The sequence below is a fragment of the Polistes dominula genome, unplaced genomic scaffold, assembly GCF_049000335.1.
Source record: "Polistes dominula isolate Pdom_NZ unplaced genomic scaffold, Pdom_raw_medaka contig_20, whole genome shotgun sequence".
In the NCBI taxonomy this organism is placed as follows: Eukaryota; Metazoa; Arthropoda; class Insecta; order Hymenoptera; family Vespidae; genus Polistes; species Polistes dominula.
The window spans coordinates 455129-467935 of record NW_028301147.1 but is presented as its reverse complement, the minus strand read 5'-3'; the positions used below and the strand labels follow the sequence as shown (position 1 = coordinate 467935).

Genomic DNA, 12807 nt, shown 5'->3' with positions numbered 1-12807 from the left:
TATCCTACGTGTTCCAACTTTAAATGTTACTGTATATAGTAACATTCTATTTTGTTTTATCGATTATTATTGATTTATTTTTTGTTTTTTTTTTCACAGATTATTACGATATTAATATAAATGATGATATTTCTTTTATTATTAATATGTATAATGACTTATGTATTTATATTACAAGTGTACATAGGTTATAAATGGCTACGTAACAAAATGTTATCAAAGATAAACAACTGTAATCTTTTATTTTCGATCTATCTTTGAATGTGGTCTTTTCTTAAAAACGTTAAATTCGGACAATACATGATTATCGAGTAAATCTTTATCAAATATAAAACGTGCCAATGATTGATCCCCTATGCCTGATAAAATTGTTACGAATCTTGCCATTTCATTGACACTTTTCATTTGATTTTCCATAAAACCTGTGACAATGAAATCACTTGCATTTAAATCACCATGTTTTTCAGCTGTTGCGTTTACATTGACCAATTTTTCACTGACTTCTAACTCAAGCCCCAGGGCAGTCTGAGATTTGATTATTTGTAAATGTAATTAAAAATGTAATATTATATTTATACTAATGTACGTTTATTTATTCGAGATTACTTTAAATGCACGAAGGGGGCACTTCCAATCAGGATCAACTGGTGGTAAAATAGGACACAATTCTATTTGGCCGCCACGCATTTTAACATAATCGATAAATTGCAAAGCATGTTCGTGCTCTTCTTGATGCATTTGCATAAAAAATGATTCGCAACCTGGCAATGCAACGTCTACGCGCCCAAAATATGCGGCCTTTCTCGTGTACGTTCATTCGTGATATGTTTGTAAAAAAATAAAATAAAGATTAGGTTTATTAAATGTATAATTTAAATGCAAAGTGCATCAAATGCACTGGAAAATATAATATTTTCTTACCATAGATAAGTAATAATAAAAAGCTTTAAATTCAGCATTTATTTGTTTATTCATAGCAGCTTCAGTTTCTTCGTGAAATTTGAAATGGCTTCTTTTCCCGGTCGGCCATTCCATTGGTTTATCGATACAGATGGCGTTGTCGTCGAGCGAATTTTTATTTGAATTTTCTTTCAAAATCTTTGTAGTCATATTTAAAAAGTTACTAAAATTTAATCCAAAATAAAGAATAATAATTTAAATTATATATATTTATATTTATTACGATTTATTTGATAACTTACTTTCGAAATAATTGGTTATCTTTAATTAGACATATTTTAATTTGAAGTTTACATAGACAGTCGCGTCTTCGCAACATTGCCAACATATTTGTTTTTTAAATAAATTTAATCCTCGACATTTGTGTCAAATTAACTTTGTAACATCTGTTTCCTTACATTAGTACTTTTTAATATTTTTATTTCTATTACATACTATTATAAATTTCATTTTAAACGATTATGGTTTCGATCGAGAATGAAAGGGAAAGCCATATAGATTAGCATTGTTTTGTTGTACGTCGCAAAATCGCAGATAGCAATGACATATGCATTTATACATACATACATATAAATATATATATACTAGATGAACCGAAAGTTTGATTTAATTTATTTATAATATGATCTAATAAGATAACTCGTAGAAAAAAATATACGCTGTCGTTTCACTCTATCATTTCTTTGTCGAACACGTATACTCCAAGACCTTCTCCAACCATTTCGAGATTAGTAACATAATCGGCGATCTTCTTGATGGAATCCACTTGTTCTTGAAGAAATTCTGTCTCCAAAAAGTCCATAAAATTGGCATCAGAGTGTTTTGAAGCAATGGCGTGTAATTCCAATAAACTCTAACAATAAAATGCATTATTATAAATATAATCATTAAAAAAAAAGATGAGAATGGATAAAAAATAATATATTCGAAATTGATAAATAAATTTGTGTATTAATTAATATATAAATAAATTATATTAATATTTTTTATATAGAAAATGTTGTCATTATTAATTGATCAATTGAATTGAATAAAAAAAAAGACAAAAAAAGATTATGGAGGAGCTGGGATTTGAACCCAGGACTTTCCGCATGCGAAGCGGACACTCTACCACTGAGTTACACCCCCTGTTTCTAAGAAATCTGTGTAACTTGAACTAACCACGATAGAATACTTTGAAAGTGTACGTGATATTAACGTATGTTCATTAATTAAATTAACTAACACATGTGAAAATAAACTTGTAAAAGATACACCGACATTGTTCTCCGTAAAAAAAAAAAACACAAAGTAATAATATGTGAAAATGTTTATGTAAAAGTTTATATCGAAAGTATATAGCCGATATAATTAAATAAATAAAGAGACATACCTCGTTTACTCTTTTTTCCAAATTTAAAGCTTCGGTCATGGCATTTTTTGCAGATAACCAATCGTTTGCTTGCGGTGCGTCGATGTTCGTTAATATTATATCGCCACCCCTTTTATTTTGATACGTCATAAATTTCATGGCATGTTCACGTTCCTCGTCAGATGCTTTTTTGAAGTATTTGTGTAGCCCTGGCAAAGCAACGTTGCTTCTATCGAAGTAGTAAGCCTGAAAATGATCAATAATGTCCTAACAACTCCGAAGTTGACAGAAACGGACTCGCTGTACAATTTTGTCTCGATAAAATAATACAAAATATATCTTTATACAAAAAGCATATAATATATTGATTATGTACCATAGACAAATAGACGTAACTTGCATTCAATTCCATGTTGATTTGTTTATTTATTCCATTTTCGCAGTCTAGATGAAAATTTTGCTTTACGACACTCATGATTTGAAATATTTTGTTTATTAGACCTTTTAATTGTCTGTTGAAAATAATATATATATATATAATTTATTTATAATTTAAGGTTATTTAATTCGTCTCACGAAAGTTTGTAATATACGGTTGTATATATTTTTAAAGATATTATACAACGAGGTTACGCATGAACTGCAGGATGGATGAACGTTTGTATGCTATTGCGCGTTCGCTGCAGATATCTAAGGATATATGTATACAATTTAATAACCAGTGGCGTATAGCACTGCGATCAAGTGTAAGACTAATAATAGCGGGAATTCAAGATTGAAAAATATTATTTATAATTTTATAAATACTTATCGTTGATAAAATTTTGTCGAAAATAAACAAATTTTGTTTACATTCAAAGATTTATCGTGAGAGACATTAATTCATATCGAATATCAAATTGTATACTATTATTTCAATTGTTTTAAAATGAGATTCGTTTTTCAAAACAAATATAAACAATACAGATATCTTTTTTCCCCTTATTCGTTGATTTTTTCTGACTTTCGTTTAAATTTTAATGTTAATACAAGTGTATTGTTTCAATACGACATATAATTTGTCTTGAACTTTATTATTTCTTTTAGTATTGAATATGATTGGTTTAGATATGTTTTACTTACTGGCCAATCGTGTTCGAGGATTCTTGTAGGACGAGTGATGCTATTGGTTATCCTGGAAATAATATTAATACATATATTTTTATTATAAACGAATGTTACAAGATTTGTTAATAAAAAAGAGGAAGAAATTGATATTAACTGATCAAAATATTTGTTTTTTTATTACATTTATCAGACAAAGTAATTTAAAATATATTTCAGTATTTTACAAATATTAGAAGGTATTTATTCAAAAGAGACGTTTCTGTCGATAATGCAGCAACGCGTTTAATTATTCTAATATCCGCTAGAGTTCGCTTAACTAACATAAAATATTTTTCAATTGTGTGACACTTGTACAGTTTTTTAAAGTTTATTTTCGTGTTTATTATCAAAAGACAGAATTATTAGAAAATGTCAGTGTTATTTCGGTAAGTAAATTTTGTTTTTGTGAAATTATTGTACTTTGAAAATTATATTTTTATTATTTTTATCAATCATACATTATAACATTATATTTTGTTGGTTAAACAAATGATACAACTTCAGAGATTATTTTCAATATAATAATCTATCTAAGAGATTATTATATGTATTTTATTTAAAAACATATAAATTACATACAAAACTGTATATTTTCAACTAACACTTGATAAAATTATTATAAATTTTAATAATATCATACACCATGACGACACATTATCATCCAAATAAATTATCCCAGTATGTTCTGCAAAAGAAAATTTTGAATTATTACATAACTTTCGAAATGACAATTAATTATATTCCCACAGGATTTATTAATCCTTCTTTTTTTTTTTCTAATCAAAAGGTCGACGTCGAAATATCAAATTACTTTTCTTTTTTTTTTTTTAATTCTAAAGATATTGAATATCATCAATAATTATAAAGGATCAATTTGCATGACAAATCTTTGGTCTTGTTGAAAGAAACTTGCGTCAAAGTAAATTGTCGAAGAAGTCGTCAATATGATAAAGGTGATTAAAACTTCAGTCAAAAGTTTTTTAGGGTTCTCTTACGATAGTATAGCAGTGTAGCACATTTCCATCGACGTATCGACCTTGATGTTCCGTGGAAGCCCCATCATAGCCGCTGTCACACGCACAAGAGTCTTATGTCTAATCTTGTGCAGTGGCCAGCAGCTACACTGGGGTCCAATAGTGTTCCTTGATCGCGTCTGTGATATCATTGTTTTTATCGATCTTTCGTTTAGCTATAACAACAATCATTTATAAAACATTTAGAAAATTAGAATTTAGAGAAACGAAAGATCGTTTAACATTCGATCGATTCCTATGATTAAAAGAACGAATATACAACAACAAATTTTTTTTTAACATTTGTTTTAACAATTGTAACATTTCTTTTCATCATTCAACATTAAAAGACCGACGATATTAATGTCTACTTTTGTTTTTTTTTTTTATTTATTCTCTTTGTTTTAACAACGCGATCACGGACATTATATATGAAAAATAGCTAAGGTACCAATTGCAATAGACATTGTTGAAAAGTGTCCGATATTTGATCGGCAAAGAAAAATGTTAGACAACTATAGATAGGATTTATGCATAGATATTAGTTATGCGCGTGTATATAGTGCGATAACGTTTTTTCTCTTTTTGCTAAAATAAGTAAAGTAAGTCGGTAAAATACTAGAGCTGTGGGTGCTTGGACATCTGCTGGCAACTGCATAGCTAAGCTAGAACGTTTCAATTCGAATACAAAATTCAGTAGTTTCGATCTCTTTTCTCTTCAAAGTATATATGCTGGACTTACTAGAAACCTAGTGTCGTTTGCATATCTCACCGACTTTCTTCTACCAAACTCTTTTTATCCTCTATTCTTTTTTTTTTCTTTTCCCTTCTTTTATTATCTACCCGTATCCTTAGTATTATCTAATATTATTATTTTATTTAACAAAGGAAGAAAATAAGAGATCGTACATCTCGTAGCCTCTTTTCTTTCTCGAAAGTTTCCATTGCGTCCCTCCCTTTCTTTCAAATTGGAACATTTGCAATCCCAAGAAGGATCCTTGTCGACGATCCATATTGGTGATCGAAAATCCAACGTGAAAATTCACGTGATGCGTGATGACGATAGATATTAGAAAATTTCTCACAAATTTGTATCCTTTATCTTTTGTGACACAAACTTTATCGTATCCCTTAAAAATGAAAATAATACAAAATAACAGTAATCAAATAGAAAGAAACTAAGTAAGACAAAACGTTGGTGCGACCCTGACGAAAGAAACTGAAATATTTCAATATCGCAAGAGACTTAGAAATGGTGTGGCACTTAAAAAATCGACGACAGTAAAGTCATGAAAAGACACTGCACGAACAATAATCGATGAAAAAAAAAAAAAAATAATATGTGAGTTCGCACTCGTTTATTTCCGTTGCACCGTTGAAGCACAACTGCCGTTAGTTTCTTAGTTCACCCTTCGTTATATACTAACACACCACGTGGTTACTTAATCCATTGGCCAATGAAAGTATGGCTTTAGAAATAGGGGACCAATGATTGTTCCTCTTTAAGCTAGCAAGACACGTGTTTCTTCGGAAATAAGGGCATAGCCAGTATTACGAACAAAATCGTATTTGCGTTAACCGAAGTCAGACACGATCGAATCGCATAGCTCTGACACACACGCTCCATCATACATACCGAATATCCAATTTTTATTTCACTTCATCTTTATCCGCTTACTATCTATATTTTTACCAACCCCTTTTACTTGTTTCTTCCACATGTGAAAGATCTCTATCCATTCAAAATAAGATCACTTTGAATGATTTTTATTTCTTAATTTATTAAACAAGTCTCAATATATATATATATATATATATATATATATGAGATTTCGTTTTTGTTTGATGGTGCTATATTATTCCATAATAACATGATTAAAATAAGATAAATTTATCATCTATTAAAATAGGATAGTTTATCATCTATTTTTTTGTTTTGTTTTTTTATTACAACGAATCTCTATAGGATTTTGATCTATTTATTTAGTTATATTTCAATGTTGATCGCGTAAACGAGTTCTCCCAAATACTATTATATAAGTTTATTTATCTTCTGACCCGACTAATGCCGTCTGGCAGTGGTGCCGTTGGTGGTAGTGTTTAATGATATTGTGAAGAGGTGAATCCTTAAAACGTACCCCACATACATACCGACGTGAAGCAATTACCCCGTTCGGTAAATAGTGGGATCCGGCATTAGGACGACCTAATTTTCATACCTGTGCTCCCTGCCTGTGCTCCCTGCCTGTGCAGAGACACTAACTCATGGAATTCTTCTTTTCTCATTCTTATTCCTCCTTCTTTTTCCTTCTCTGGCACAGTTCTATTGCATTCCTTCTCTTCCTACTGTATCCCATGAAATAAATATTAATTCTGATTTAGTTTTTCTTTCTTTGACGATTTAAGTTTCATTATTTGCATTAGTTTTAAACAAGGACAGAAAACAGTGGAAGAGAAAGAATGAAAACTTATAACGATCTTTAAACTATAAATAAACTCGTCTACAGTTTCTGATTATTATAACACGATTATGTGATCTGTTCGTAATAGATACACATACATAATATATTATATATATATATATATATATATATATATATATACACACGTAATATTAAATAAATCCTTTATATATAAAAATACAAACAAATATGTTCCAATAATCCTAATTAATATAACATTAATAATAATCCTGTTCGCATTCATACGCATAAATGAAAAGGATTTTTATTTTATTTTTTTTTTAATATAATTAAATGATAAGTTTATCTCATCCCTTAGATCATAACTCTATAAGATGTAAGAAAAGAAGGAGTATAAGGAAAGCGTAGCAAGGTGAGATAGGAATGCGTCAGAGTGGACACATTACGTCCCTGCCAATATGGAAAGAGGGTTTGAGGGGTACACTAGGGGGTAACACTAGCTGAGTAAGCTCCAAACACTTTTTAGGATTCAGGGCTTAGCACCCTTGGCTCAGGCTTCGTCCGTCTGCCTGGCCCAACCTGCTTCTTCTCCACTGACGGTTACTCAAACCTTTTCTTCTCCTTTTGAATCATGTTTCACTTTTTTTCTATTCTCACGTATTCAATTGTCACTTCAATTTCATACATCTTTTTTTAGTCATATTTAATTATATAAAATAGTAAATAATCTTTCATAGCGTTGACCACCACGTATGTAAGTTTGATCAATTTTCTTGCAGAGGTCACAATTTTAAAATAAGATATCAAACGATATACGAATGATACTCGTAGTCCCATTGAAAGAGCAAATGGTGATCACAGGTGACCAACCAATGGCCATGGTGGTCAATGCGTTATAGTTCAATTTTTGATAACATTTCTTACTTACACTTGGTTTTTTTTTGGTGATATTATTATCCATTTGAATTATCCAATCTAAGTTCGTCGATCACATAGGTACCCATCTTAAGTTTATGTCATATTTCATATCGCAAATTTACAATGAAATAAGACAGAAACATAAGACGGCTTGCCTATTTTATACTTCTTTTTTTATTTCTTCTTCTTCTTGTTGTTTGTTGTTGTTGTTGTTGTTCTTCTTTCTTCTTCGATTTTATTTCCTCTTGAAATTAATAATTGTATATGTATTAACGTTTAACGCTGTAAATGTTAACGATGAAATCGATTTGACAATCTTTTCGTGATTTGTTTTTTACAATTTTATAATTTCATATGTAAAATATAATAAGATTTTAATTTCCTACGCCATTGTGTATAGAATCGGTTATACGATACAGTGGGCAACGAACCACGCGGCAGCTCTAAAAGATTGGGTGTAACGTGACAGGAGGGTTGACAAAACGAACTTGAGATTTCTAATTAAGAAATCATTATTAATAAGATCTAACTTTTGCTGTTTTTTTTTCAATTATTTATCAATAATTTATATTCTATGTTTCGTACTCGTCCTATGTGAATATCAATTTCAATGCATATCATTGAATATTTTTTTTTGACAAATTTTCAATGATTTTAAAAATCAATTACAGCTTCATCTTTTTTTTTTTTTTTGTTTTTTTTTTTAAATTACAAGCCTATAAAAAGTTTCTAAAAAAAGTTAAGAAAACATTTAAGAACATTTGTTTCGCCACACAAAAAAAAAACTTTACCTCCTTTCTGATTTTATTCTGTAACATTTTTTATAAACAAATACTGTAAGGAAAAAGAAATATGATCAACATTTTATTCGTTTGAACAAGAAGACAGTGCAAAACTAAATAATTAAAAACAATTAAAGGATATTATTTTGTTTGAAAGTTAAAAAAAAAGAAAATACATTCGTAGACCAATAGCGTAGATTCTTCCTAACGTAAAGTTGCATAAGAAGCCTTAAATCTGCTCGAGGTAAACGGGATTAATCCTTAGCTACCCCTACGGGAAGCCTTGTCAATTTCATTGGCGTAGAATTGTCATATGTTTTTTTTTTCTTATTAATTTAACATTTTTGTTGTTGTTGGGAGAGATAGATCGATAGATCTGATGATCAACGTTGATCCCTTTTTTTTTTTAACTTTTCATAACTTGCAACGGTAATTTATTTTTATTTTTGTTGTTGTTGTTGATGCATTAATACACGAAATTCATCGATGTCTGTGGAACTTTGAATTGATTTTTGTAATATTAAATCATTAAAAAAACAAAACAGTTGTACGTTCACTCAAAAGCCCTGTTTCATATAAAAATGCAAATGCATAATACATTTGATAATTTGTCAATAAAAATATGATTTATGTATGTACGATAAAGAAGTAAAAGATAAATAAAAAAAAAGTAAGAGAGAACCCGATGTCTGTCCGACCATATGCTACTTACGTTTCACTTCGAGTAGAGTAGTCATAGATTATGTCAGACACGACGATAGTTGTGCATAGATCGATGTACCTAAATGTCCGGGTCGTTACTCTTTGAATAATGCAATTTTTTTTATCACTTTTATCGATACGTAATCCTGTGTAGGGATGATTTTACCAACGTTACAGTGCAGGAACGTTTGCCTTCCGCTGCATTTACCAACTTCTGCACTATCATCCAGTTACTGCACTAACGTGTGTGCCCAGCGAACCCTTATCGACCTACCTCGGTATTACAGTTTCATACCAGTTCCGTTTATTCCCACGTTTTCTTTCTTCACCTTTTTCAGTTACTCTCCATTATTTACTGAAATCACTACATTTATTTATTTATTTATTTTTATGCTCAATTTATATTATTCTTAATTATTAACAACAATTGTGTCAGCTTATATAAAAAACTGTACTTTTAATTTTGAGATATTTGTTTTATTCCTTTTTTTCTTTGACGATACCTACCCAAGTATTTACGCTTATTTTTTTTTTTTTTTATTATTTTATACTTTAATAAATTTGTAAATGAAAATTGTTGAACCTTATGAATGATCTGATCAATTTCCAACCCTTATGTTAACCTTTATCAGAACTGATTATTATATATTATAAAAATGGAATTGTTCATCCCTCGTAACATTGATGATGCAAACTTATTTACTTACACACTTAACAAAAGCTAGATAATGATGATGATGATGATGATGATAAAAATACTAATTAATGACGTCACAATACAGTGTAGCACGATTGTCGTCATCTCGTCATCGATTATAGATATTTTTTTCTTGTCTACTCTAATCATTAAATATATATATATAGGATTGAACCGATAATGTTAATGTCAACAATCGTGGTACATCGATGACGTGCTAAAATGTCGCCTTTGACGCGCCATCGTCAGAATGCGGCGATACGCTTGCGTTAAAGGGCACTGAACTCTCCTTCGTTCTCTTTTATCTTCAAAAAAAGGGATGTTACGATGTATCGATAAAAAATAAAAAACAAAACCTGGAAAATGTTATGAGCAAAAGTATTCAAGCGATTAAAAAAAAAAAGAAAAAAAAAATGGAACGTGAATTTTGGGATAAAATCAAAGTTTCATTTCAAATGATTTTTATTTACCAATGTAATATTATAAATGTTAATGTGTAATTAATCAATGAAATACGCGCGAAATGTATATAATATAATTATTTATATGGTAATAGGATAATAAAAAAAAAAAAAAAAAAAAAAATGAGACAATAAAATTGAAGTTTGCGCCTAGTGCAGACCTTTGTCACGTCGCGTTCGCACCGGGGTCGTTCGTCGATGGGGGTGGTTCTATAAATAGCTCGCTTCACCTTCCGTATAGGTATTCGGGTCAGAAGAGAGAGTTCGCGAAGATGAGCCAAGGGCGACTTACTTTTTCATCTTACCAACAACATTTTTTCTTTCTCTCTTTTTTTTTTTTTTTTTCCTTTTTTACACTTTTCATCAATTTATTATTCAATTTTTATTCCGATTAAATTGACTAACCATTTTGTTTCTTATTCTTTCTCGTATTTTCTTTGGATTTTTGTTGTTTGTTTGTTTGTTTGTTTGTTTGAAATAAAAGATAAAAAAAGTTAGCAAATAATTTGACAAAATCATTGAAGAATATAATAAATAAAATAAAATCAATTTTTTGGTTTACGGTACGTTCAGCGATAGAACAAACGATCGAAAGATCTTCAGGGTAGGGGTGATCAGGGGGTCCTACGTCATCCAAAGAAAATAATGTATTCAAAAATAAAAGGAACATTTTGAAATCATTAAGATGATTCGTTCAGAATAATATCGATGTCACGAGAATAGATTTTAGCGAATAATCGAAGCGTGTAATGAACATTACATGCCCAACAAGGGCTACTAGCTAAAGCACCGACGACTAGAATTAATTTAATCATTGACATTTTATTCTTATTTTATTTTTATATTTTTTCTTTTTTTTTTGTTTCCTCACGATTAACACGATCGATCATTCATCGTTTAATTTCGGATATGGCGTTAAATAGAAATATCTTTTTTCGTTCGAAATAGAAACATTCGACGATGAGATATACAAGAAGGGACTGTTTTCTTCTTTTTTTTTTTTTGCCTACTTTCTCATTGTAAGAACTCGAGAAGACGCGAAGATCTCATAGGTTGACCTACTTTTTCTCGCGAACGAACGCGTATCCCATTGACCCAGGATGGGTTGCCAAGCAACGGCAGGCACACCATGATACCCATTTACAAATCTTACGGTTAACAAAAAAAAAAAAAAAAGGAAGGGAGGGAGGCCAAATTTTGTCTCAACTATTGGCCTATACTCTTTACTGATGTTCAATTTATTTTTAGAAATTTTTTTTTTCTCTATTTCTATGCACACCTGCACGTATTTACTTTTCATCTATGTAAAAAAAGCAATTAAAATAAAAGGGGGGCAGGGTTGTAAGATATAATAAAACAATTGAAGAAGAGAGGGTTGATTTGAAATAAAAAAAGATCTTCTCTTTCATACACAAGTTTTGAAAAATCATCTTATTTTTGAAGATAGAAATAAAATAAATTGACTTGAATCTAATAAAATGAAATGTGGATACACACCGATGACGATGCACTCTCAGAACACTCGCGAATATAATAAAGTATTAGATGGACGTCCTTGAAACGAATAATCGAAAGTGGACATCGTTGTTCGATGGATGTGCTTTGCTTGTGTGTTGCGTCCCTTCGATTTCACTCTTTCTCTAATACTGTAAAAGTACACGGGCACACATTCAAACACATACACACACACACACATATCCTTTGCTATCTTCTTCAACTACTTTTCTTTTCCCTAGAGACACACGCACGCACGCACACACACACACGCAGGCAGGCAGGCACACATATAGACTGTGCTTCTTTCTCTGTTCCAAGCCAAGCTCCCTCTTTCAGATGCGTGTCGTTGCCGTGACTTTTGGTGGGGAGAGATTGTGAATGACGCAAGTCATGGAATATGTGGGTCATCGGGTCATGGTACTCCATCCTTCCGTGGAATTCTCTTCAATGGGATTTTATTTATGAGAAAAAAAAAAAACAAAAAAAAACTCTCTCAAACGTATTTCACACATTACTAAATCAATTTAATCGCTAATTTTACTATGCTCGTTGAACAAAATTGTTCTTCCTTCAGAAAATCTTTCTTTTGATCTTCGATTGATATTCATTATTGAACACAATTTTTTTTCCGTTTCTTAACGAACACACAAAAATAACGTATAAAAAAAGAAATATAAAAGAGGTAGAGAATCGATGTTATCAAAAAAAAAAAAAAAAGAAAAAAGAAGGTAGATTCGAAAGTGTTGTAAATCGAGTAGGATGATAGGTAAAGGTGTAGGGTGTGAGGGATGAATAGAACAACTCCTCGAACGTGAGACGTAAAGACGATCTAGATAAGCACCTTTATGAACGACCTA

General features: G+C 30.5%; 2 protein-coding genes and 1 non-coding gene across 3 annotated transcripts; all 3 read right to left on the bottom strand.

Moving 5' to 3' along the window:
• Window positions 1-113: 113 nt before the first annotated feature.
• LOC107067374 (soma ferritin) lies at window positions 114-1110 on the bottom strand. Its single transcript, XM_089177132.1, has 3 exons — window positions 922-1110; window positions 607-798; window positions 114-525 (listed from the first exon to the last, which is right to left on the bottom strand). Exons 1-3 carry the CDS (start codon window positions 1108-1110, stop codon window positions 241-243), a joined length of 666 nt encoding a protein of 221 aa, XP_089033258.1. The 3' UTR covers window positions 114-240.
• Window positions 1111-1349: 239 nt separating this feature from the next.
• LOC107067391 (soma ferritin) lies at window positions 1350-2996 on the bottom strand. The gene is made up of 3 exons (XM_015322843.2): window positions 2688-2996; window positions 2333-2557; window positions 1350-1813 (listed from the first exon to the last, which is right to left on the bottom strand). Exons 1-3 carry the CDS (start codon window positions 2784-2786, stop codon window positions 1628-1630), a joined length of 510 nt encoding a protein of 169 aa, XP_015178329.1. The 5' UTR covers window positions 2787-2996; the 3' UTR covers window positions 1350-1627.
• On the bottom strand, window positions 2017-2088 carry TRNAA-CGC (transfer RNA alanine (anticodon CGC)). Its single transcript has one exon. It is a non-coding gene; the product is annotated as a tRNA-Ala (tRNA).
• Window positions 2997-12807: the final 9811 nt, after the last annotated feature.

Bases quoted from the DNA above. Each gene is read 5' to 3' on its own strand.
- LOC107067374 (XM_089177132.1), bottom strand. From the start codon at position 1,110: ATGACTACAAAGATTTTGAAAGAAAATTCAAATAAAAATTCGCTCGAC. The intron at 799-921 runs GTAAGAAAATAT...TACACGAGAAAG, and splicing joins TTTATTATTACTTATCTATG to GCCGCATATTTTGGGCGCGT. The intron at 526-606 runs GTAATCTCGAAT...ATCAAATCTCAG, and splicing joins GCCCCCTTCGTGCATTTAAA to ACTGCCCTGGGGCTTGAGTT.
- LOC107067391 (XM_015322843.2), bottom strand. From the start codon at position 2,786: ATGAGTGTCGTAAAGCAAAATTTTCATCTAGACTGCGAAAATGGAATA. The intron at 2,558-2,687 runs GTACATAATCAA...GATCATTTTCAG, and splicing joins GTTACGTCTATTTGTCTATG to GCTTACTACTTCGATAGAAG. The intron at 1,814-2,332 runs GTATGTCTCTTT...TTTTATTGTTAG, and splicing joins TGGAAAAAAGAGTAAACGAG to AGTTTATTGGAATTACACGC.